This window comes from Fukomys damarensis, unplaced genomic scaffold (assembly GCF_012274545.1).
Source record: "Fukomys damarensis isolate Sample0158 unplaced genomic scaffold, DMR_v1.0_HiC HiC_scaffold_27, whole genome shotgun sequence".
In the NCBI taxonomy this organism is placed as follows: Eukaryota; Metazoa; Chordata; class Mammalia; order Rodentia; family Bathyergidae; genus Fukomys; species Fukomys damarensis.
The window spans coordinates 13,677,835-13,705,463 of record NW_022900939.1 but is presented as its reverse complement, the minus strand read 5'-3'; the positions used below and the strand labels follow the sequence as shown (position 1 = coordinate 13,705,463).

Sequence of the window (27,629 nt, the reverse complement as noted above, 5' to 3'; positions counted from 1 at the left end):
TATTTTTTTTTTTGGCTTTTGAGACAGAGTCTCACTATGTAGTTGAGACTGACCTGGAACTCACTAGGTAGCCCAGGCTGGTCTTGAATTCACAGCGATCCTCCTGCCTCAGCCTCCTGAGTGCTGGGATTACAGGCATGCGCCACCACTCCTGGCCGGTGTTTTAATATTTTCAAAGTACCCTTGCTTGGTTGGGTTTTGGATATTTTTTCCTTAAAGCTTAACACAAGGAAGGGGTTCTTTAATAGAAAAGTGTGCCTCCAGTTCCCCTTAGCATATACCATTCAGCAAGTGGCAACACCACAGAATCTAGTACTGAAACCATCATACAGAAGATATATCTTTGCTATTGCTGGGATGCCAAGTAATAATTGCAGTTTTGTATTTCTAAGCAATGGAAACTATCATTTTAAATTCCTATGGAATAGCTGTAGTCCAGCTCCTACACATACAGCAAGGGGAAAAAGTCTGTCTTTTGAAATGCAATTATTAAATCTAAATTTGTAATTTTAAGGTATTTGGTTATGTACATGTTTAGGCCATGAACATAAAAAGCATCATAACCGTATGCTTTTAATACCTGTCATTCATGCCAGTGGTGAAATCATTTTCTTACTTACACTCTTTGATATTCCTCTGTGATGCACTAGTTCATGTCTGAAATTTTGCCATTTTGTTAATCTAAAGTGTCTGATTGTCAGCTTGCGGTGGAAAGCAGTATTCCATGTGGAACTGCTTTTCATTGAAATGCTGCTATTGTCTCTGTAAAGGTCATTTGCTGTGTTTTTTACCTTTGAAGTAATTTTCAGTTTTATTTGTTCGAAAGAGAGAACACTTGATTTTTTGCCCTGCTCACCTCTCTTGTGATTTACCTGGGGCAGGATGATTTTGTTTTGAATGAACCTTTCTCTCCTGCTTTCTTTAGTTCCTTCTGTCCGGCTTTTCAGAGTGCTATATTCTTACAGCACACCATTATGATGATAACCAGGTCCACTACTGCTATTTGCTTGAGATGCAAACAAGAGAAATGAAAACCAGAAATCCTGTTTAGGACCATCATGGTTGTGGTGTATATTCCGAGGTAGAATCTGGAACAAAGTCCCTTTCCAAAAACGAAAAGCCTGTTAAGAGATGACTATGTTGTCTGTAAAATCCAGGCCAGCTTCCAAATTTACTGCTGCTTTCAGATGGGAAAGCATGTGAACACAAAAGCTTTGAGATGGGACTTAAGAATTAATGAGAAAGTAGATTCAGCTGCTCAGTTGAGTGTTGTGGAAGTGGATTCAAGACTTTACTCATTTTTTCTTTAAGCCTAATATGCATAAAAATTATGTTACTCCTTTTTCTAGGTGGACAATTTCCTAGATTTAGAAGATATGGATGTAGATGAAGAAATGGAGCCCCAAATGAGCAAAGGTATGCTTTCTCTTTCTTTTTCATACTACTTGACCTCTTTCTAGAAACTACAGTTGAGGCTTTAGAAAGCTTTCTTTCTTTCTTTCTTTTTTTTTATCGGAGTGGGGCAATCCTTACCTCTACCTCCTCTGAATTAGGAAAGACTGAAGTTGTGAAATTTCTTTCTTGAAAGCAAAAGTCTCACCAGATTGGTCAAAACCTCTTGAGGATTATAAAACCTTTGGAGTTAAGTGAAATACAGCTGCCCTACGGCATATCTATGATTTACTACATAAGAGATTCTTAAATAATTGTTTCAGTACAGCTATCATAAAATCAACCTCTCATTTCCGAGAAGTGCAGTGTTGTTAATTGAGGTTATTTATTGTGAGGGACACACAAAATATTAATTGGTCATAAAAATCATAAAAAATCAGAATTGATCATAAAAATAAAATTCACATTTTTCTTTTAGAAAATATTTATTAAATATGTAAACCAAACACTTAAGACTAAAGATATATTGTGAATATTTCTTTTGGGTTTATATGGTCTGGACTGGAAGAGGCTTAATGACAGTCTACTGAATTTTTATATAGATGAAGACCTTTTTCTTTCCTGGTTAACATTTCTGTGTAAGCTTAAGTATCCTCTGTTGATCAGAGGACCTGTAAAATATATTCAAAATCAGTGTTGTTTTGAAAATGCTCATTCTTCATTCACAATGCAAGAATTTTTCAACATTGTTGTTAAATTTGGGGGGCAGTCAGTTGATATTTAACTGTTATTTACAGTTTTTAGTTAGTCATAAACATGAAATATAGCCATTTTTGTTTGAAAAGGATAGTTTATTCATAATCAGAAGAGTAAAAGTGGCTGGGAGTAAAAGTTTAGGGATGGCTATTTGTAAATTGGTTCTCTGTGCCTTGGCTCTGGCTTCTTTGTCTTGAATTGGTGAGGCTTTGGTAAATAGAAGCAATTAACATTTTTATTCTGGTCCCAGACATCTCACTATTCCACTGAAGGAGTTGTTTCTCCATTGCTCTATTAACCAGTTAATGCTGAAGTTATTTGTATATTTTTTTTTTTATTGAATTTATTGGTACAGTCTAGGTAGACAGTACAGTTACATTCATTACTGGGATCTTGTACCTTTACATGACAGGTCTTGGTTCTCATTTTCCCCCTTGTCCCCACCCTCCCTTCACCCCCTCCTCCCCTCCCCACCTACAAAGACTTTAATTTCATTTTTACATTTTCTCATATTTTTTTCCCTTTCCCTTATTCCCCTTCCCCTACCCTTCTCGCTGTCCCTACATCTTTAGTCCTTTTCTTCCTGTTTCACATTGCTAATTAACCCCTTTAGAATCTTGAGTACTATTTTAGTTTACTTATATAAATGAGATCAGAGATCTAAAGGAATTATATCTTACAGGAAGGGTTCTCTAGCTTTATACTCTATGTGGCTCTGAATTTTTGTAAGAGTAGTGTAGGGACTTCTGTTGAACTACAAAGGAGAGCTAAGGGCTGTCAAGTTACAGTTGTAGAGCAAGCACACAGTTTGGGGTTGGGTGATTTGGGGAGGGACTTCTTATAAAAAATTCAGATGCCCTACATCCTGTTCCCAAGAGTCTAATTCACAAGGTTTTTGGTGGTATCTAGTGATCTACATTTTTGGTCACTATCTCAGGTGATTCTAATGTAGTTAGTTTGAAGCCAGCACTTCAAGCCTCATGTTTTTAGCCAGCATGTAATACATTTACAATATAAAATCAGTTTTGTAGGTGGGCAGAGAAGTACCTGAGGGGCATTTTTTGTGATGGTTTAAACTTCTCACTTTCTGCCAGTAATGAGAAGGTCTGTATACTAACATAAGCCAACATAGCCAGCAAATCTTGTTCTTGTTATATCAATCTTGTAAATTAGCCTTTTAGCTTTTTTCCTTGTTTTCTTTAAACATTTTTTCAAATTGTACCTTCTAATTACCAAACTTATTTCTTTGCTTAAAAAGTTGACTAAAGACATCTCACTAGTATGATTTTTTTCAGAGGTCAGATAGTAGGTGGCCTTGTGTTTATGTATAAAAGGTTAGCAAAGTTGATCCTAGACTAGTCAAGACCTTCCCATATGTAAAATAATGTGCAAAGCCTGGGCTGAAAATTGATCCAGGCTTCAGTGATATATTCTAATTACCGAAAAGACCACTAGGGCTTCCTGATTTTCATTATGCATAATCTGGGTCACTTGAAAGGAAAAAAAGAAATTAAACAGTTTGTGCCAAGGTGGATTTCAGTTTGAGCCTAATTTGTATTACACTTCAGGAATGTGAGCAGAAGGCAAATATTTATATCAGATGGGAAATGTGACATTTTAAATAGGCAAGTTGCTTGTATAATTTTGGCAGCTGGGAGGTTTACTGATTAGATTCTGTTGTTATTGTTTAAGCAACAGATTTGCCTGGGGCAACAAGGAAGTGGGTTGCGTATTGTTTTTCTACTATTGATTTTATTTGTTCACCTTATTCACTCATAAATATTCTCTAAGATTCAGGTACATGATTCTTTCTCAGTATTTGCTCTATAATTTTGGCAACCCAGGTTGAGAGAGTGGAGATGGTTTTTAGAGGAGCCAACTTTGTGCAGTGGTATTATATGGTTGTCTTAAGGTCATGGTTGCTAGAAAATTTGGTGCATTGTGTTTATATAACATCAAGTTAGTGACCTTTTTCTCCTTTGGATTTGAGATAAGGTAGTCATTAGTGATGGTAATGCCATGCACAAGGTGGCTCAGTGTTATCCAGCAAAATAAGTTGGAATAGTTCTTAGTTACTGTGCTGTGGCCATTAGAATAGGAAAAATTCTCCATTTGTTACACACACACACACACACACATTTACACTCACTCACTCTCACTCATAAACTTGCCTCCCCTGTTAGGCAACCTCTTCTCTGGCTGAACATAATTGACTGAAAAAATTTTCTTGAGGTTGAATTCTCAGAATCTTATTATCTTCTCCAGGTCTCTTGGCCAGCAGGGTACTTATGCTTGATTAGTTGTGTTGAATGAGAATAATCACTGACTTGTGTTCAACAATTGGCAGCCTTGTTTGATTTCCATTTTCAAGTTTTCCAGTGCTTGCAGTCAGTTACTAGGTGAGTGTACATAAAAGAGGGTACCAGTCACCCCCCTTAGTTCTTTGGTTATTTTAATGTTAAGCAACTTTGGGGATCATGTGATGAGGATGATCTCATCCTCCTCCTTTTCTTCTTCCTCCTCTTTCTTTTCCTCCATCTCCTTTTCCTGCTTCTCCTTTTTTCTTGGTACTGAGACTTGAACCCAGGGCCTTGCACATATTAGGTGAGCACTCTACCACTGAGTTATATCTCCAGCCCTAACCAGAAATACTTATTCAGTGAATATTTAACGACCGTGGCTGGTGCTTGGAATAAAATGGCCAATTTTTTAGTCTTCATACAATTCCTAACTAGTTGGAAGAATCAGGCATGAACCTTATAATCACAAATATATGATTACATATCGTTCTGGATCACATGAGAGTATAGGGTAAGGATATTTAAATTTGTGGTATCAGAGAAAGCTCTCTGAGAGCCTAACTAGATGAGGGATGTGGGGCAAGAGTGATTGGAAGATAGGCAAATACAAGGATAACATGAGGAACAGCATTGTTGAGGGTCTGAGGTAGGAGAAAATGGCACTTTTCAGCCAATGTAGACATTTTACTTATTTTATACTTAAGACTGTTCAAGACAGGGAGCATTACCGTCTCTGATTTGAAGTTATATCGCAAATCTACTGTGATGTAAACAACACAGTACTGACAAAAAAAAGACATTAGGATCCATGAAATAGTATAGGAGATGCAGAAAACAAACAACTCCATGTACTTACTCTCTGCTATCTTATCATTGACAAAGGGATGAAATACCTTCATTGGAAGAAAAGTAGCCTCTTTAACAAATGGAAAAACTGGCTTTCCACACATCAAAACCTAAACCGAGACCTGTATCTCTCACCATGCACTAAACTAAAATTGAAATGGATTGAAGATCTAAATATAAGAACAGAATACTTAATCTTCTGGAAGACAGAGTAGGTAAAACTCTTGAAGACATAGGTATATGAAAAGAGTTTATAAACAAAACCCTGGTCCCACAGGAAATATTACAAAGAATCAACACTGGGATCAAATCAAAATAAAAAGCTTTTGCACTATGAAAGAGACCACAAATAGAGTGAAGAGACAACCCACAGAATGGGAAAATATTTTTATTAGCTACCCAGAAAAAGGAATAGTTAGCATGTAAACAGGACTTCTGGGAAGATGGTGGAGTGGTAAGCAGCAGTAAATCAGCTTTTTCAGGGTTCAGAATCCAGACACTGGAGAATAACAATTTGGGAAAGAAAAGAAAGAGGGAGTGAATTACTGGGACATAGGAAGGATCTGATTGGAAAATTGGAACCCTCAGAGAAACTGAAGAGACAGAACTCAGTGCAGAAAAAGGAAGGGGAAGTCTGCAGTTTCTCCCTGGAGCCTGGTTTGTGACAAGAGAAAGACTGAATCTAGAGACACAGTGAATGCAAGCAACTCCAAAGGTCTTCAGGGAGAAATGGAACAGAGGAACAGAGCAGTGGATGCTTTGGACTACAACTGCTAGTGAGTGGCTCCTTTCCAAATGTCTGCCATATTCCGTGGAGAGAATGCTTGGCCAGATGACATTTTAGGGACAGGGCAACTGAACCTGGGACTCAGAGAAGCTTTAGGGTGGCTTCATCTCAGGGCTCCCACTGATAAACTCCCACAGTGACTGGGCGAGGGACAGCCATGGGAGACATCCATGGCCAGGGAGCCATGGTCAGGCTGGCAAGAAACATCCAGTGTGCTATGAACTAAATGACTTAGGCCCTGTCCCCACAACCAGAGGCCAGTTTCAACATGAATTTCTGTGGATTTGAAAGTCTCAGAACCCACACACCACCTAATCCTACTGCTTCCTTGCTGGGATTATGCATCCTGGATCTGGACTCTGTCTGCCTCCCTTGTCTGTCAGTGAGAGCAGAGTCATGCCTTGATTTGGACATTGCCACAAAACTGTAGACCCTAGAGTATAACCATAGGCTTGAAATCACAGAGAAATTTATTTTTATTTTTCTTTGCTTTTGGTCTTCAACAAACGTTTTGTTTGTTTGGTTTTTAATTTATTTTTTTGTTATTTTTGCATGCAAACATGTTTTTAGTTTTTTTGTTTGGTTTTTTTCTTGCTTTATATATTTATTTTGTTGTTGTTGTTGTTGTTTTGGTACCAGGGATTGAACTCTGGACCTTGTGCTTGTGAAGCAGGTGGTGGCACCACTGAGCTAAATCCCCAGCCCCTTGTTCTTCTTTTAGTGTTCCTTTTAGTCTCCTTTTTTCCTTCTCTCCTGTCTTCTTCACCAGTAATCTTAAGTACTGAGGATTGGATAATCTTTCTTTGTCATTCAGCTTTGTTTCTAATCTCTTCTTTGTCTTCATTCTTATCCTTGTCCTCGTCCTCCTCCCCTCCTTACCAGGGATCAAACTCAGGGCCTTCTGCCTGCCAGGCAGTTGCTATGCCACTGAGCTACATCCCCAGCCCTCTTTTTCTTCTTTCATTTATCTACGATTTCGTCTTGTCCATTTTAAATTGTCTTTCCTTAGTGTAAAACAGCCCTGAGTGGATATTTACTATATATAATTTTCTGGTTTGTCTTAGATTTTATTATATAGCTATAAGTCTTATACCTAGAGTTAAAGGTAGAAAGTTATTAGTTATCACAGTTTGTTATTTTCCAGTATGTGTTTGACACTATTGTTATTGCTAATTATATTATTTTAGCCAAGGTGATACAGTTGTCACTATCAATTGATCTTCTTTGTATGCCAATACCTACATTATCTGGGGATCATAAATAATACTGTAGGGCAATACTGAAGAACTGGGTGCTAAGCCAAACAGGCTGCAACCTTTCATCCTTAAAACAGAAGAGGCAGGATCCTGGGACTGCTTTAAAGTCCAACAGCCAGGTACATCTAGAAGACATCTCTGAAAAGTAGTCATTTCCTTATGAGATCTTGATACTAATAACAAAGGTACCAACAGTAAACAATTTACCGGCGTCAGCACATAAAACAAATAAAAGAAAATGAGAAAACAAGCAAGATGCAACCTAGCACCCCCAACTTGTCGACAGCAAATCCAGGGGGTGCTGAGGTGGAAGAAATCAAAAGCCACCCAGATAAGGCCCACCCCTTTGGCCTAGCGCAGTAGAGGAGCCCAGCTGTGCAGGCATTAACACAACGATACACCCCCCACCCCTGGAACAAGAGAAAAAGGGCCTCTCTGAGCCTCCTAGATTAAAATTGAAGCCCACTGGAAAATCTTTGTGATAAAGGCACACACACCAGCATAGTTGGTGTTGTGATTGATTTAATTGGTTGTCCTCCCTGGTATAATGAAAATGAGATTGCTTTAGAGTCATTAGAGACTCAAAACCTAAAGACCAGCTATATCTGGAAGATCAAAGTATTAACCCAGGAATTAAACCAAGAACAATACCAACAATAAAAATAGAAATGAGAAGACATTTAAACAAGGCACAGACATAGACTTCTACCTCACCAAAGGTAAACTATGTGGGAAATGAGGTGGGAAAACCACCTAGACACCTTGAACCAATAGCACGGGAAGTAACAAAACAGATAAATGAGGCTCTAGAAAAATTCAAAACAGAAATAATTTCCCAGATAATTACAGAGATGTTGAGAAGAATGAAAGACATAATTAGAGACTCTAGAACAGAAACAGATAAAAAATATGAGCTCAGGACCATGATGGAAACCATTAATGTACAGCATAGGGAAGAAATGGAATGCATGAAACAGATTCAAACAGATATCCAGGAGATTAAAAACTTTATAGAAGGCATTTGCAGCAAAATGAATGAATGTGAAGTTACAACTCTTAGATGATGCAAAGAATAATATAAGACTGACAGGAATCCATGAAGTAGCAGGAGAAAGTACAAATGACATAAAAAAAAAATCTATTCACAGAATTAATTACAGAAAACTTCCCAAACAGAGTGAAAGATTTGACATGCAGATACTGAGGCATATAGGACTCCAAATAACCATGACCAAAAATAATCTATACCTAGACATATAATAATAAAGATCCTAGAAACCCAACAGAAGAACAAAATACTATAAGCAGTTAGAGAAAAGAAATAAATCATATGTAAAAGAAAACCCATCAGAATCACAGTAGACTTTTCAACACAAACCCTGAAGTCAAGAAGAGCCTGATATTTCAAGCCCTAAAAGAAAAGACCCTCCAATCTAGCCTGATGAATTCTGCAAAACTATCTTTTAAAATTGATGGGGAAATAAGATATTTTCATGAAAAAGAAAACTTGAGAAACTCCATGAATACCAAACTAGCTCTCCAAATAATTTTAAACAATATCCTAGAAAAAGACAATGAAGGTCATAACTCCATGAAGCCCAACAAAATAAATCCATAAGGCAAGGCAAGAAATTAAAGGGAGGGGGGAGAAATTAAAAAGAGTCAAATAACAGGAAAATAACGTGATGATGTTAAGTTAATACATGTCAGTTATAATCATCAATGTTAATGGCCTCAATTCATCATTCAAAAGAAATAGATTGGCAGAATGAATTAAGAAGCAAAATCCAACAATATTATGTATAGAAGAAATGCACCTAGTTCAATAAGAAACTCATAGACTGAAAGTAAAAGGATAGAAAACAATACGTGACAGGAACCCAGAAGAAAGCAGAGGTAGCTATCTTATTTGCAGACAAAGTAAATTTCAATCCAAAACTAATTAAGAGAGACAAAGACGGTTACTACATCCTAGTAATGGGAACAATCCAAGAGAAAGAGATGACAAATATATATATAATACCAATTCCCCCAACTATACAAAACAAATATTAAGGGACATGAAAAAACAAATAAGCACTAATATAATTGTAGTGGGGGACCTCAATACCCCACTGTCACAAAGAGACAGATCATCTAGACAAAAAAATCAACAACAAAATACTAGAACTGAACCAAGCTTTTGAACAAATGGACTTAATAGACGTTTACAGTGTTCCACCCTATAAAATCAGAACATGCATTCTTTTTGGCTGCACACGGGTCATTCTCCAAAATAGACCACATGCTAGCTCATAGAACATATTTAACTGCAAAGGAATCAAAGTTATCCCATGTGTATTATCAGGGCCATAGTGCAACTAAATAGGAGGTCAATAGCATAAGAAATAGCAAGAACTTCACAAACACATGGGAATCAAATAACACCCTACTGAACAACCCAATGGGTCACAGAGGAAATTAAAGAAGAAATTAGACAGTTTGTACAATTAAATGATAATGCCAGTATAGCATACAGGAATCTATAGGACACAATGAAAGCATTTCTATGAGGGAAATTCATAGTAGTAAATGCCCATAATAGGAAAACAGAACAAACTCAAATAAACAACCTAATGCTTAATTTTAAGCTCTTAGGAAAAGAAGAGCAAAATAAACCAAAAGCTTGTACAAGGGAGGAAGTTATAAAGATTAGAGCAGAAATTAATGCAATGGAGACTAAGAGAATGATAAAAATGTCAATGATTAGAGCAGAAATTAGTGCAATGGAGACTAAGAGAATGATAAAAATGTCAATGAATCAAAGCGTTGGTTTTTTGAAAGAATAAATATAATTGATAAACCCTTAGCCAACCATATCAAGAAAAAAAAAGAGAGAAAAGGCTTAAATTCATGCAATTAGGAATGAAAAAGGTGAAGTCACAACAGACCCACAAGAAATCCAGAGGATTATCAATACCTACTTGGAAAACCTGTACTCTAACAAAATGGAAGATACAGAAGAAATGGACAGATTCCTAGATACATATGAACTTTCAAAGTTGAATGAAGAAGATATAAAAAGTCTAAACACCCCAATTACACTCAGTGAAATTGAAAATGTAATTAAAAATTTACCAACAAAGAAAAGCCCAGGTCTTGATGGCTTCACTGCTGAATTCTACAAGACATTTAGAGAAGAACTATTGCCACTACTCTTTAAACTCTTTGTTGAAGTTGAAAGAGAAGCAATACCTCCAAATTCATTCCTGGAAGCAAGTATTACTTTGATTCCAAAACCAGGGAAAGACCCAACCAAAAAAGAGAACTACAGGCCAATCTCCCTAATGAACATAGATGCAAAAATCCTCAATAAGATACTGGGAAACAGAATACAGAGGGTCATTGAGAAGGTCATACACCCCGACCAAATCGGATTTATCTCAGGGATGCAAGGATGGTTCAACATACATAAATCAATGAATGTAATATACCATATTAACAGTCAAGGACAAAAACCATATGATCATCTCAATAGATGTAGAAAAAGCATTCAACAAAATTCAGTGCCCATTCATGATTAACAACCCTACAGAAAATTGGAATAGATGGTCTTTATCTCAACTTGATAAAAGCTATCTATGAAAAACCAACAGCCAGTGTCATACTAAATGGTCAAAAACTGAAAACATCCATGCTAAAATTAGGAACAAGACAAAGATGTCCACTATCACCACTCCTGTTCAATATATTTGTAGAAATATTAACTACAGCAATTAGACAAGAGAAAAAAATCAAAGCAATAAAGATAGGAAAGGAAGAAGTTAAACTGTCACTGTTTGCTGATGATATGATACTGTACATAGAAGACCCAAAAAACTGCCCAAATAGTTCTAGGCTTAATTGACAGATTCAGTAGTGTAGCTGGATCTAAGGTCAACAGTAAAAAATCAGTAGCCTTTGTGTACACAAATAACAGGCTCATTGAGAAAGAAATTAGGAAAATAATTCCTTTCATAATAACATCCAAAAAAAATGATATCTAGGAATCAATCTAACAAAGGAGATGAAAGACTTACACTGGAAACTACAGCACTCTGAAAAGAGATAGAAGAGGATATAAAAAAATGGAAAGACATCCCTTACTCCTGGGTAGGAAGACTCAACATAGTGAAAGTGATAATACTTCCAAAATTGCTATGCAGGTTCAACGCAGTCCCAACAGTATATTTCACAGAACTAGAGAAAACAATCCAAAATTTCATTTGGAACCAGAAGAGACCTAGAATAGCAAAAGCCATTCTAGGCAACAGAGACATGTCACGGGGTATCACAATTCCCAACTTGAAACTATACTGCAAAGCCACTGTGATAAAAACAGCATGGTATCGGTAAAGAAACAGATCTGAGGATTAATGGAATAGATTATATGATGCAGAAACAACATACTCAGGTACCTCATCTTTGACAAAGGAGCCAAGCATCCTCACTGGAGGAAAGGTAGCCTCTTTAATAAATAGTGTTGGAAAAACTGGCTTTTAACTTGCCAAAGATTAACTAGATCCCTATCTTTCACCATGCACTAAACTAAAATCCAAGTGGATTAAAGATTTAAATATCAAAACAGAAAAACTAAACTTACTGGAAAATAAATTATGTAGAACTCTTGAAGACATTGGCATTGGAAGAGACTTTATGAATAAATCCGCATCAGCACGAGAACTTGCACAAATAGCAACTGGGATCTCATTGCATTAAAAAGTTTTTGTCATGCAAGAGAAACCATCAACAGAGCTAAGAGACAACCTACACTGTGGGAACAAATTTTTACCAGATACTCCTAAGACAAAGGACTTCTATCTAGAATATATAAAGACCCCCCAAATACAAAAACCCTACTCAAAAATGGGCATCCGAAATGAACAGACATTTCTTAGACAAACAAGTAAAGGCAGCAAATAAATATATGAAAAAATGTTCAGCATCACTGATCATTCAATAGATGCAAATGAAAACAACACTGAGATTCTACCTTACCCCAGAAAAAAAATGGCTGCTATCAAGAAATTAACCAATAACGAATTCTGGCCTGGATGTGGGTTAAAAAGGAACCTTTCTCCATTGTTGGTGGGAGTGCAGACTGGTGTAACCACTGTGGAAATCAGTATTCAGATACCTCAAAGATCTAGGATTAGAGATCCCATTTGACCCAGCTAGCCATCTTCTGGGTATCTTTCCAAACTAATTAAAAGAATCATACCACAGTGATATATGTCCACCCATGTTTATAGCAGCACAGTTTGTAATAGCTAAAAGTTGGAAACAACTCAACTGCCCATCAACTGGAGACTGGATAAAGAAGGTGTGGTTTCTCTACAAAATGGAGTACTACTCAGCTATAAAAAATGAGAAACTTAGAAGAGGCATTTATGGCTAAATGGATACACATTGAGGCTATACTCTGAAAAGAAACAAATAGGACACACGAGTAAATACTGAATAGTTTCTCTGGTGTGAAACACTAGAAGGGTAAATAAGCTTCAAATGGTATAATTGGTAGTGTGAAATAGGAAGAAAAGGGCTAAGAGTGTAGAGGAAATGGGAAGGGGAGGGGAAAGGAAAGAAGGGAATGGAATTAACACGAGAAAATGAAAAAAATGGAACAAAGTCTTTGTAAATAGGGAAATGTGAAGCGGGTGAAGGGAGGTCAGGGGTATGGGGAAAAAATAAGAACCAAGACACATCATGTAAAGGTAAAAGACCCAATGATAAATGTAACTGTATTGTTTGCTTTAAATGTACAAATAAACTTAATGGGGGGGAAAAGTCACCCAAATGAACTTTCTGAAATGAATAGACACTGTCCTTTCTGTCATCAATTTATGGTCCACAAAGAAGGCCAGTTTATATTGAAAATATCCTTGGTGAAGTAGAAACAATTATTAATTTTACTAAATCTTGATCCTTTCACATACTTCTGTTTAAATGATATGTGTGAAAAAAGATAGGAAGTTCCCATAAGGCATTTCACCTGTGTATGGAAAGGCCGTGGTTGCCTTGTGGAAGAATTCCAGGTGACCGAGTGGTGTGCTAGACTAGGTTTTCTCTTTCGTAGATGCCTTTTTTTTTTCTTTTGTACCGGGGATTGAACTCGGGTCCTTGAGCTTGCAAGGCAGGCAGCGGAACTGCTCAGCTAAATTCCGTACCCCATAGATGCCTATTTTTACTTGAACGAGCGACTATTTCTCAAAAATGAATGATACTGGGCTGTCCAAGTTGAACAACTGATGGTATTCATTGCCAATGATAAAACTGGCAATAGATCAAGTGAAAATTAGATTTTTAGAAAACTTGTATCTGGTACTGTGAGCTTGATGGCTTCTCAATATTTGAAGGCTATTCTGGTAAAATTGGTGATATTAACTGATGGGATTTTTAGTCTGTATAATGAAATATGTCAACATTTGGAAGATCTTCATAACACAGTGAATCAATATTTTCTAAATAAACAATTCATGATGTTACAGAATTATGCCTAGAGGGAATATTCATTCAAATTGCAAGATAGACCAATAGATTTTAATGTCACTGAAAAATGCAATGATATGTATTCAGATTATTCATTAAAACTAACCTTAAAAAAACTATCATTTGTTAGGTGCTGCTATGGTATCAAGAAGAATATCCGCAATCACATAAAAGGATTTTACTTCTCCCCTTTCCAGCTATTTATCTGTGTGAGACTAGATTTTTTCATTTACTTGAGCTGAAACAGCATATTGCAGATATTGCACTCAGAAACAAATACAGAATCTGGTTTTGTTCAATTAAGGCAGATATTAAAATCAATTTAAAAAAATGTAAAACAGTGCCTTCTTTCTTTCTTTGTTTTTTGGAAAATACAGTTTTCATAAAATACTTTGATATGTAATGGAATTATTTTAATAATTCAATAAGTAATATTGGAATATTTGTCAGTCTTATGGTAAATGTTAATGGTGATAATCCATATAAATAAAACCTTCAGTAATTTTTAGGAAATTGAGACTATCATAGCTGGCTGTTAGGTGTACAAGACACCTCAGTGGCTAACGCATTTCTTATACCCTGCTCTTTGTGGTGGTAGACGTCCAAATTTTCAGAAAACTGTGACCGCTTTACATGGCAGGCAGCAAATAGATTGGTTAATTTGACAAACATGTCAGCCAAATTAAACATCATTATAGTCCACATTGTCAGAGGTCAAAGTAGATGGCTCACTATTTTAACATATTAGTTTAAATGGATAGAGCCTTTGTCTTGCTGATCATTGACTAAATACAGAAAAACAAATGGGCATAGGGAATAATGCTAGAAATTCTTAACATGTAGTTGAGAAAGAAGAAATTAAAATGTTTCAATCATTCTTGTAATTCAACTTCAGAATTCATTTTTGGAAGTTGTCTTGATTGTACAATGCATGCCAACCGACAAAGTGACATTTGGTTAAGAAAAAAACGAAGGTTGGTAGTTTTAGACACAATAATTTAGATTGGATTAAGTCTTTTATGAGACTTTAGTTTTAGAAAGTTTTGTAGGGCACTTCAGGAATTCCTTTCCCACCACCAGTGAATGTAATAATCTCTCCCTTTGAGGGCATATGAGTATGTACATAATAACATACCTATGATCATAAAATAGCTAAAAGATGGCAGTAGTTTTCTTCATGACATATGCCCACCAGGCTCATTTAATTCCTATTTTGTTTTTGTTTTGCTTTTTTTTGTGTGTGGTACCAGGATCAAACTCAGGACCTTGAGCTGGCGCAGTGCCACGGAGTTAAATTCCCAACCCCTGTCTTATCTTTTATAAATCTGTCTGCTTTATACTTAGAACCATTCAGTTTTCTTCTTGACCGTTCTCTGATTTTTGTAGGTGTAAGGTAAGTCCCTTGGAATGGCTGCCACCGTTCTGATAAGTAACTTCCTTCTTCATCTTAAAGTTTCCTTAACGTGCAGCCTACACGATCCCCGACCTGCCTGCACCAGTCACCCACTGTATAACCAAGCCATTTCTCCAGCTTCCTTCTCTCTTGTTCCCTTTCCACTGAGCTGCACAAAGCGGCTCTATGATAAAATCTCTCCTGGGAGCTCTGTCGGTGTGCAGAGTGATCTTTGGCAGGCGCCAGTTTCTTTCAGTAGGTGAAAGATGTATGTGTAACAAGTGCTGGTTTTTTAGGGAAAGGATTGTACTTATTTTACATCATCTACCATGTTCAGTTGGCAGGTAGACTTTGATAACTTGCTGTTCAGGTTAAGGACTGAGACGCAGAAAATTCATTTTCTGTCTCCAAGTATTGGTTGAGGATTCACTATGCATCAAGTGCCATGTTAGGCACCAGTAAATATGCACTGGTGCATCTTGCCTTTAGACTGAAGAAATAAATGACAAGAATATAAGATATGGAGTCTTGTTTTGGGAGAATTGTTCCCATGGCTGTAGAAATGTTATGAAAGAAACTACCTTTTGTTGAAAATCTTACCGGTTTTTGTAAACAGATTAGGGAAGGGAAGAGTTTCATTGATGGAAATGCGGGCTTTTCCTTCTTGCTGCACGATTTGCTAGTCAAAATGATGATCTTAAATAGCTGTGAAAGCGGAATTGATTTTGGTTTCACACCTGAGCCAGTATTTACACTGGCAGCCAGTGGGTCTGGTAGATACTGGTTTTCACACGAGAGGCCCAGCCTCTTCTTTCTTGCTTTGCAGTTAGCAAGTTAGCAGGCCCTTGCCAGCCTTGGATCAGCTCTAGGCTATAACACGAGGGAGCTCAGTGCAGGAGTTTGACTTTGATTGCATACATGGATCATTAGAAAGCTAGTCTCTTTGCCTACCTTCTTGGCTTTAAATACTGTACTTCTATGAGTAAAGAAATCTTTGGAAGGTGCACTGTGGCTGCGTGACTATGCTAATTTGCTGCAGTAGTGATATTTCTTCACCCAGAGTTTGGATGTATAATCTGATCACATTGGAGTAAAATATGTTATGGAAGTGCTTATTTAAAAGAAGTTCATGATGTGCTGAGATACAGACTGCCTTGCCCTGCCCTTTCTAGCTGTGGGATCCAGTGAGGTTACTGTCAGTGCTTAGAGCTCAGTACCTGAGACACAGGAAATAATAGAGCTGGTGGGAGGGTTCATTGTGCTAATGCATATAAAACGTTGGACATGAGAATGTTGGCTATTATTATTTTTTATTTCTGCTAATTAATGAGATCACATTCTAAGGTTTCAGTAAATGGTCAGAACAGAACTACCTTCTTCACCATCTTCCCAATACATTTTCCATTTCTAGATTGTCTATATTGCCGGTCTTAACAGTTCTGCAGTTATGTTTTTTCCCCCTGAGGGTGATAGCAACAGTGGGGTGAGATGCATTTCAAATAAGTTTCAGTCTTTGAATATCAATACCTGCTCAGTTATCTTCCTGTATATGCTGCCTTTGGCAACTGCCGAGACATGCCTATTGCTAATTAATCACTTCCACTGAGAACTTAATTAGTGGCTTAATTAGGATCATCCTTGAGTAGCAGGCAGCAGCATCCTGAGCCAGCTGCAAGTTATTGGCCAGCTCTGGCCAGCCCTTCTGGTTCTGTGGAAACAAGACTGAGGGGAAATCTGTTGTGCTTCTATTTGGTTTGTTTGACCTCCTTAAAGAAGGATGTGGAAGATCACCAGAGTCTGCGATGCATTCATAAACTATCACACCATGTGACAATAAGGGAGCACCTCCACTTCTAATGAATGGATCAGAAAACCAAGGTTGGGTTATTGAATTCTCGTGATTGTGGCAAACAAGCAGGAAACATGTTGTTGTTTGCAAGTGATGAAAACGAGACCATGCATTCTGAATATGACAGAGTATTTCATTTTGCTACTGAGAGGTAAAGTACTTTCCTTCTGGCATCATTGTTTTGTAATATATATGTTTTTGAAATATTGCTATATCATTACAGGATGAAGCCAGCACTCCATTTTCTTTCTCTCCCCATCTCCCTGCAGGAAAATTTGAGAAAATGAAGCAAAAGAAGTATCTTCCTGCCTTGTTTTCCTTTAGAAATGGAAGTTGTATTAGGAGTGTAAGGCACAATCAAATTACTCTTAAAACATCAATTGTCTGAAACTTTCTAGATGGACTATAACTGCAACAATAAGATAAAATAAAGGCATTAATGGCTTCTGTTTTATAGGAAGGAGAACCCCTTGAATTGGTTTCCCAAATGAATTGGGAAGTACGCCTACTTTCAAAGAACATATTATCCTTATTCTTTTGACTGTGGCAGGCTTTTAGATAACTTAGGTAAATTGTAAACTTGGCAAAAGGATCAGTTGAAATATTTTGCATCCAACAGATTTGCTGCTGCTTCCAGGAGAAGTGGAAGAGGACATAAGCAGCTGTGTTCCTTCTTACATTCCTTCTGCATACCAGTCATGTACCACGGAAGAGAAGCTGAAGCCCACTATGAAAGGAAAAGAACAAAAGGAGGAGGTAGTCAGTCTGAACACAGTGCCTAGACTGTGTAATTTGTCCCTGCAAAGAAGTGCCACTATACCTGTTTGCTTGTGTGTTTTTCTTGGATTTGGGAGGATTTAGGATTGAGATGGCTTAATTGGTCCCTCTCACTTCCATCCGTCTATCCCCAGAGAGCATATTTAGTTTAAATACATTGAGAGATTATGTTTATATGTGGAAACTATTGTTTATGGTGTATGCTGTGCTACCTAGAGACTGTAGAAGAGAAAGAACAGGCAGTTTTCTTATTTTAGTCTGAACTGGCCACCTTTCTTATCATTTCTTAGGTCCTGTGCACCTTTTGTATTGGTCAAGGTCAGGCTAGACTTGTATAGCAGAGAAACCCAGTAAAAATTCAAGTGCAGAAAGGAAGGAGAAATTTCATTTGACAGTCTGTAGAGAGCTCTTAAAATGGGCAAGAGTCTATTCCCTGGAGTCAACAGGGACCAAAGGTTCCATCTCTCTGAATGTCCACTACCTCTGGGACATTGTCTTCATTTGTATGTTCCAAGTCCAGTCACCATCATACCTTGAAGGGGATGGGATGGGAGCATGGGGAAAGCATGTCACCACAAGATTTAGGATGTTCATTGCTGTTCACATTCCACTGGCAACCATTTAGTCACATGTGTATTCTTAGCCACAAGGTAAGCTGGGAAATGTTGCCTAACTGTGGGCTTTAAAAGCAAGGAAGAATGTAATCTCTGATACAACTTTACTTTCCCAAATGTATAACTCGAAAGTCATCTTTTGCTGTCATTTTGCAACTCTTGTAGGTGTACTTAACAAACACACAGGCTGCTGGTGGGAAGTGACCTTTCTACCCGCTTAACCAAAATGTAGAGGAGATCAGACACTGGAAGTTGTAGAGGACTCTTTAATAATGCTTTCTAATAAAAATTCCTAGAGTCTTTCTTGATTAATCATTCAGGTGCTAGTTTTCTTACTGGAAGATATTCTGACATAGAATATCAGAAATAATTCACACATTTCAATATTAAATTGCTGATTTCCTTATGGTCCTTTTATTCACTGGTGTCACAAAATATATCCAGGGTGCTTGCAGACTTTTATTAAACTCACAAATTGGGAGAACACAAATTTGTCAAGACAACACTTTTCGATGTGCTTTTGAATTATAGATTGCTTTTTCTGACTTGTAAGAAGCTAAAATTGCAAGATTATTTCTAGCAGAAATCATTTTCATTTTGAGAATTGTTTATGTTCTTCACATCAGTTGTGACCATACAAGTGAACATGGTACCAATACCATTATAGAAAAAAATATATATTCTAGGACAATTATACACATTGTTGTAAAGTAGTTTCAGTTAATGAGTAAAAAATTTAAAAAGCTGAATGATTTTTGGAATCTCTCCAACAGCCAGTGAAATAAAAGTGAAAACTGTATGTATGATTATATTTTTAAAAGAAATACAGACTTTTTTAATTTCACAGAAAATGTGAACATTTTTCATGTTGGGAAAAATAACATACACTTTTTGTGTTGGCAAACTCATGAGCCATCAGTGAATATCTTTTTCTGTCTTTTGAATATTCAGATTAATGTTTTGTTTGCAAGTTTGGTTTCTAACCATTATTTGTTAGAGAAACTTTCCAGATCTCTGTAGAATCATTGTAATGCACTAACTCTGCCTTGGTTATTAGCATTAATTTTATTTTAAAGCACATAATGTCAGTAAAAGAATACAATCATCAGTTTCCAGCACATATCTTGTAAGGGGAGCAGAGGCCTTTTTAGGGCCTGGATGGCAATTGCTTTCTGGGGCTTCAGTCTTAAAAGATAAAACTGTGTTCTGGTTGCCCTGACTTACTCTTAATTGCCTATTATGATCCCATCAGCTCTCTACTATAGATTGGACCTACTTGATAGTCCCCCTAATTTTATTACTGGTTTTATTTATGTACATTTCCCCCTTACTGTTAAATATTTCCCAAGAACCTTCTACTTCCTATTTGTAAATAATATCTTGCCTCATTTACTCTATTTTGATAATTTTTGGAAATTTGAAACAGTTATATAGAGCAAAAAGAGTTCACATCAGAAAGTTGAGAAATTGTCTCTCCCCTCCAAAAAAATAGAAGTCTTATTTGAAATTTGAGTCATATTTTAATAGGAGATCTTCTGTTTTTCCCATTCATAATGGGACTCTAAAATTTTCCACCTATAAAGGCAGTTTATTTACCATGCTACTTTGTATGCTAGCCTGCAGCTAAATGCTGCCATTATTGATTTGAACATTAGTTCTGTTTTCTTTAATTTGGCTGTGTGGTGCTATGAATGAAAATGATTCTTCCTTTAGCAGTGTCTCTGTTAGAATAAGTCACATGAACAATTTGAAGGGAACTCAAAGTTTTCTAATAGTGTACAAACTCTGTTCCCTAAGAACCCACGAAAAGATTTCAATTAGGCTTGAAATTAGACACCTGAAATCCACATATTTCTCTCAGCTCCTTAGGCAAAAACAAGTTAATAACTTAATTCACAGTTGTTTTTCTGTTTAGTAGCAGGGGATTTGCTGTTCTGTTGCACAAACTCTTCTCTGAAACAAATCAGAACTTCAGTTTGTAGTCTAAAACTTACAGCTTTGAACCCAGAAGTGAACCTAACTTGAAAGAAGAGATTCACAAAGTTTGCCGTAACAGCCAGCAGCTGAAATGTAGAATAGAAATGCAGCCTTGCTGTGTTTTAAAAGCTGTCATTTGGAAGGTCACAGTGATGTTTTCTGAATTGCAGTGAGCACCTAGTCTCAGTTTGAATTTTGTATGCGTCTCTTGTCTTGGAAGAGCCGAAAGTCGCTCATGCATGTCTTCATAAGCTTACTTAATGTAGAAAGTCAGAATGAGGGCTGGGTTCAGTGTCATATATACAGTAGACATGCAATAAATATTTATTGAATGAAAAAATATGCAAAAGCTCCCATCACTTACTGGGAGTGATTTTCTGATATAATAACATGGTTTGGGTCATTCTTTTCTTCTCTCTTGGTTCATTCCCCACAACATGTAAACGTGTCCAGGCCTATCTCATCCTTAACAAAATGAAACAAAACAAGGGAAAACCACCTTCCCGTCACCTTGGACTTGTATTTGGCAACTGTCTGTTCTTTTCCCATTTTCACGCAGACTTCAGAAGCCATTTGATTCTATTAGTTGATTTCGTTTGTCCCTCGATCCCAGTTTCAATGTATTGCAAAATGTCCTTGGCACAATTGCTGGCCTGGATATGTTCAGAATGAAGGCACTGGTTACTTGACAATGGCCTCATCTTGTGGGTACCTTTCAGCTTGTATTTTATTTTATTTATTTTATTTTGGTACCAGGGATTGAACTTGGGACCTTGAGCTTGCCAATCAGACGGCAGAACCACTGAGCTAAATCCCTGGCCCTCAGCTTATATTTTAATGGGTCTCTGTCCTGACACCCCTGATCTTCTTCCACGGACACTCTTGCTTCACACTTGCTTTACTGTTCTCTGATTCTTTTTGCACTTCTCCGATTGTTCTTCCCTGCATCCTTGGGAATTCCTACCCCCATCCACCCCTGGTGGATTGGTGTTCCCCAGGGTTCCATGCTTACCCTATGCTCTTCTCACCCTACATACATGATCCGTTTTTGTCTTTAAATCACTACCTAATCCATACCTATTTCAGATTTGTATATTCAGATTTGTATATTCAGTTGCTTATTAACCTCCACATTTGGATTCTTTCAGATACTTTTGAACTCAATCCGCTAAAAATTAAGCTCATCTTTGCCTCCTGCTTCCTTTGCTGCCTTCTTGCTCCTCTGCCATCTCTACGCCCAAATTTTACTTTCTAAATAATTTTGAAATCTTTGCCCTGTTCTCGTTGTCTTTTGCCTGGACTGCTTCAGAAGCATCCTGGCCAGTTTCCTGATTGCTGACTTATCCTTCTCCAGTCTACCATCAATTTACCCTTTAAAGTGAGCTATTAAGACATAAGTCATCTCCACGAGGTCAAGGGCCTCTTTCTGTTCTGTAGTCCAACACCAGTTTTATTGCAAGCATTCAGTACAAATTTGAATTTGAAGGAATTTATCCAAAATGAGGGATACCCCAATGAAGGAACGTATCCAAAATGCATAGATGACCGTGTCTGCCCTGCAAAAACTCTGCAGGGACTTTTCATGATCTCTAGGGTGATTTGACATCATCTTCACATTGGCCCCTCTTTATCCTGTCTCAATCCCGAGCTTCTTTCAGACTCACAACTTTGAAGTTCTGCATCTTACTCCCAGGCCCGCTCATGTGCATTCCCACTATCTCCTGAGCCGTTCTGCTCTCCCCCTGGTTAACTATTACACCTTTTAAGATCCTGCTTAGGTATGGCCTCTTCCAACCTTCTCTGGTTCCTTGCTAGATCTTCACCTGGTCTGGGTTAAGCAGCCCTTCTTTGTTCTCACAACTCCTTCACCATTCACATATGATTTGTTCATGTGTTTATGCCATTAGTCTGTGATCTCATGCCGCTATTCATCTTTGTTGCATCTCTACCTCTCTACGCTATACCTAGACTTTAACAGAAACACAGAGTTTGTGAAGAGGAAGAAAAATATTTGAATGATTGCAGGAGACTGACCATTCCTTTGAAAAATGAGATTATCACAAGTTTTAGTTTCTTGTTTTTCTACTTTAGCATTTCATTGGTTGCCTAGGAAAGTAACCTAGCAATAGGTGCTGTGCTTAATAACTCTTAGTTTCTAAGTAAAGAAATATATATCTTTATTTTTAAAACCTTAAGAATCCTTGTTTAGCTATATTTATTAACTTCCTAAAAACCTTGTTCCTTGCTATTCTTTTGGTTAATACACAGTGACTGAAGATAATCCTGTACTCTAGTGGAGAATTTAATTGTTTAAAAAACTCACAGAAACATATACATTTCTCATTTAATAACAAATTTGTATATCCGCGATACCATAGTGTTGGACACTAGTATATTGGGACCTTAGGGAATGGAGAGGGATAAAAGGGCAGTGGGTTGGGTGGGCCATATCTGGGAGCGTTAACTTGGCTGTGTGTCCTTATCAGAGTGTTTAGAAACCAAAATACCATCTTACCTTACCCGGGCTGCTGAGACTGTGTGGGTAAGAGGTGGGGTGCGTTTAGGGACCAGTGGGGTTTCTGAAGAGGAGCCATACTCAGTTGAGAGTAAATTAAGCCTGTGTACTTTTGTCTGTTCCCATTTCCCTGTTTGCAACTCCTTTATTGTTGAGACAGTTTTTTGTTTGTTGGTCTGTTTATTTGTTTTAATTGGGGTTTTGGTACGGGGATCAAACTCAGATCCTTGGCGCTTGTGAGGCAGGCAGGGGCCACTGAGCTAAACACCATTAGACTGAATGCTCTGGCAGAGCGGGGGCTTCTGTGTATGTTGCCAGGATCAGTTAGAATTGGCTCAGGGTGGAAGGTGGCCGCATAAACAGACTTCCCTGGGCGCTCACTGCTATGTGGAGTTGGAGATGGCTCAGAATCTCATGTTCAGGAAATGAAGGTCTGGTGTCCTTGTGTGCGTGTGTCGTCATTGGGGTTCATCTTAGCAATATTTCTCCTTTGTCACTTTGGCAGTGTTGAGGATGAATTTGATCTCAAAAAGTGATAAAAATGGGGGCAGGGGATTTAGCTCAGCGGTTCGGTGGCCTGCCTTGCAAGCGCAAGGACCCGAGTTCAATCCCCGGTACCAAAAAAAAAAAAAAAAAAAAAAGTGATAAAAATGGACAGATTGGTCACTCAACTCTGCAGGCATTACATGTGGCCTTGAGAATATTTTCTGTGGTAGGCTGTGGAACTGTTCAGCTTATTAAAAAAAAACAGCCTTTTCTCTCAAAGGACTATGACTAGGTTGATTTTTCCTAGTGTGTTTTGAGTAGGGGCTGCTTTATCTTTACCGAGTAGATTGCCCTTGGTCCAAATGTGGCTTCTTTTCCTTACTAATTGCGTAGCTGTGGCCAAGTTCTCAGCCTCTCAGACCCCCCGTAGGAGGAGGAATGGCATTAAGAAAGTGTTGTTTGAAGATTACTGCTAATGCCCTCTTGGTTCCTAGTAGTAAGGCCACAGAGGGTGGGAACCCTTTCACCTGCAGTGCTTATCATTACACCTCTCAGGAAAGCACACAGGCGTTTTCTAATAAAGAGGAAAAGACTGACTCCCTGCAATTTGTTCTCTTGCTGGTTTTACTAAGAAAGGATGACAAATGGCTGGGTGTTTGTTGTTAGCATGGCACACCTAACTGCAAGAAATGACTTGCTCAACAGAGAGATCTACTTTTTCTGATTTGTTTTTCACCGTTAGTAACAGCGTATAGTTTCTGAGCAATAGGCTCCATTTTTTCAAACATTTCGGAAGCTTCCCAATGAGATTATCTTGCATGCAAGCAAGCATATTTAGAACTGATTAACAGTTTCAGGGCAGTATTTTTCATTCGTGCATAAACCATAGTTTTCAGTTATTTCAGCATCAGTATACATATTATAGATCTGGATAGAGGTCCTGGATGATTTCACGTGTCACACCCCATTTGCTTTTGGAGGGGATTTTTAGGGGGTAATATAATGAGATTTAGGGCATTCTCTTTTGGTTTATTGGAAAATATGCTTTTTATCTATCATCCTTTAGGAAGTCTTGAAAACTCACAAATTTTGAATAAATAGATTCAAAACTATTGCATCTCTTTATAGCTATGCTGACTTATAGATAAGCTGTAATATATTTAAAAATTTTTGATAGGGAAACAAAAAGAATCCTGGACATTTTAATTCCTCCTGTTACTGGCCAGGGGTGAGGGATATCATCTGAAGAAGTGCAGTAAGTGGAGGTTGTTACTATCTTTGACAGTTACGTTTTATGACTACAGGTCTTTCGTAGTCAATGAGGAAAATATGTTTACAATTGATCAAAATCTCAAGGTATATTTATTCACAGTTTAATTTCTCTGCTATTTTTTCCATAAGCCTGTAGTCCTGCCACAACAAGTGAAAAATGTAATGAATGTATGCACAAGAGACTTTCTGATTCTTGCCTTGGGCAGAATTAGTTAATGATATTCATTCAGATGTACATTGGTACAAATGGGGCATATTAAGAGATTTAAATTAGGTCAAATTGAATAATTGAATTTTTTTCTTTACTTAAAAACAGCTTAATCAGCGGAGAGTACTGAAATCTTAAAAAAAGATTTAAATATTAATAGGGAATTTATATTTGCAACTTTATCTACATTTACAACGATTGTGTGCATTTCTTTCCTCTCATTACTTTTTATAGATACTCGGAGATGAAGTTCAGCCCTTTTCACTGGATGAAGACTTTGATTATGACAGTGTGACTCTGACTCCCAAGTTCACTTCCGCAGAGATGGAGACCCTCAGGGAGCGACTGAAGCAAGAGAGAAAGAACACCAACCCTTACGTACGGGAACCCCACAGCTGATACACAGGGCATCTGTGTATTTATTTTTATTTTGTTCCTATTCAAACAACATTAGAATAAAATATAAACCAACTATATTTCCCTCTGTGGAAATTTATGTGAGTGCATTCAGCGATCAGTTACCTATCATTGGGAAAATGGGGACATTAACAGAACCAAAGCGATTACTTCCCTTCCTGAATTTTCTCTGCCATATCATTGTATCCTGTGACCGGTTGGGCGGCTAGGAATGGGAAATGGGAACAGGAGTGGGCACCTACTAAAGGGTCCCTTTGATGAAAGAGCTGCATAAGGTCCTGTGGGGTATTGGGATGAAGATGTGAAACATGATCTCATCTTCTTGGAGGTGAAGGACGATTACACATGTAAAAGAACACAGAGTGAAATTGCTTATATGAGTAGGTCACTGGCCCTGGCTTTTTGTAGGAATAGCAGAATCCGTGTGAGTGTTGAGAGATTATGTTCTGGGATGAACTGAAAGGGCTTTGGTGAAAAAGAAGACATCTGAGATTTGATTATGTGTCATTCACAGAATCCTTGCAGTTTATTATTACCATTAAACTACATGTGATGATAAAGTCTCTGTGCTCTGTCTCTGGAAGATCAAAATACAGTTTGAAAGGGCAAGATGACTAGAGAAGTAAAACCTATTAGGACACGCTATTTATGTAGAATACCCACAAGTGCTTGAAGGGGACAGGAAAGATGGGTAAAGGCCCAGAACAGGGCCCTGATGCAATTTTTATTGTTGAACATATCCGTAGCAAATCAAATGTATTTAGTCATAATTAGTTTAATTTTATTTTCACCTTTTAGTAGACTTTAATTTTAAATCAGTTTTAGGTTCACAGCAAAATTGAAGAAGAAAGTGGAATGTCCGCATACACCCCCTGCCCCTACTCTCACTCCCCAACTACCTGTACTCTGCACCAGAAACTATATTTGTTTTGTATTACTTGTCCTTTTCTTCCCCTGGAGTAAGGCCGCTTCACATGAGATCTACCATCTTAAATTTTTGAGTATGTAGTACAGTGTTAGGAACGATATGCATAGTATTATACAGCAGCTCTCTAGATTTTATTTAGGTGTAACTTAAACTTCACGTGCACTGAACAGTAACTCCTCATTTTCCCCTCCGCCCCGGCCCCCAGCAACAACCATATTACTCTGTGCTTTTAGGAGTGTGATTATAATGGATGCTCCGTATCTGTGAACAGGTAATATTTGTTTTTCTGTTATTGGCTTATTTCACTTAGTGTAATGTCCTCCAGTTCATCCATGTTGAGTACGGCAGGATTTCCTTCTTTTGAGAGGCGAACAGTATTGCATTGTATGTGTATTCTCCCTTCACTTATCGGTCACGGGACATCGAAGTTGTCTCCATATCTCGCCATTGTGACTAATGCTGCAGGTGTTACATGCATGCTGTGTGTGTATGATGAATCGTGTATAAGCATGTGTATGTATTCAGAAAAATTCCATTTATATTCTTTACAGAAGAATGCTCTCAATTTCATATCAGGGCAGAGTCAAATGACTTGCACATGTATTTTTATTTATTCAACAGAGTTTCATAAAACACCATTTATGTCATAGGTCTCATTTATATTAGGCGATAGAAAAGATACAAGTAAATTAAATGTGGTCTGATTTAGTGGGGAAGAGAGATGAATACACTGATAATTATAGTCAAGCTGCACTGTCTGATATAATAGCTACTAGCTGTGTCCTAGTGCACTAGAGCACTTGAAATATGGTTGGGATGCCTGAGCAACTATCTCGTGTTTTTTAATGTTTATTTCAATTTAAAGTTAAAAATTTGTACTTAATTCTGCTATTGGAAAACTTTCACTTACATTTAGAACAACCTAGGTATGTGAATCTACTTTTTCAAGTGTAAATTTTATGAAATCTGAATACAATTTTTTATGGCAGCTTAGTGTCTAAATTTATAATATGCCAGAAATGTAAAATATCCATTCAAAGAATCAATGTGAAAACTTATATCATTCATTTTTGTATTGATTATATGTGGAAATGATATTATTTTCAATTTCCCTGATTCAATGAAATCTGTTGTTATAATTCACTAATTTCTTTTTATCTTTTAATCCTTGAAAATTTAAACTTACATACGATGTACATGTTTTTATTTGACAACGTTTTTATTTGTAAGTAAGAGTGCTATGTTGCAGGAACTACTGGAGGAAAAGCAAGTTGCAGGTATTTAATTACACATCAGGGAGCTAGGGAATCTTCACAGAAGAGGTGATTTGGAGGAGACTTTGAGGCAGT

The 27,629-nt window shown here is 37.4% G+C and overlaps 1 protein-coding gene across 3 annotated transcripts in view; it reads left to right on the top strand.

The window, feature by feature from the left end:
• Positions 1-27,311, top strand: part of Iftap (intraflagellar transport associated protein) — a 70,522-nt gene extending 43,211 nt beyond the window's left edge. The window contains exons 4-6 of one of the 3 annotated variants that reach the window (XM_010612548.2): positions 1,350-1,416; positions 17,706-17,842; positions 25,170-27,311. In XM_010612548.2, the coding sequence (XP_010610850.1) occupies positions 1,350-1,416; positions 17,706-17,842; positions 25,170-25,334 (369 nt within the window). In that variant the 3' untranslated portion in view covers positions 25,335-27,311. The remainder of the gene's footprint in view (positions 1-1,349; positions 1,417-17,705; positions 17,843-25,169) is intronic. The other 2 variants (XM_010612546.3, XM_010612544.2) reach the window with 2 other exon arrangements.
• Positions 27,312-27,629: the final 318 nt, after the last annotated feature.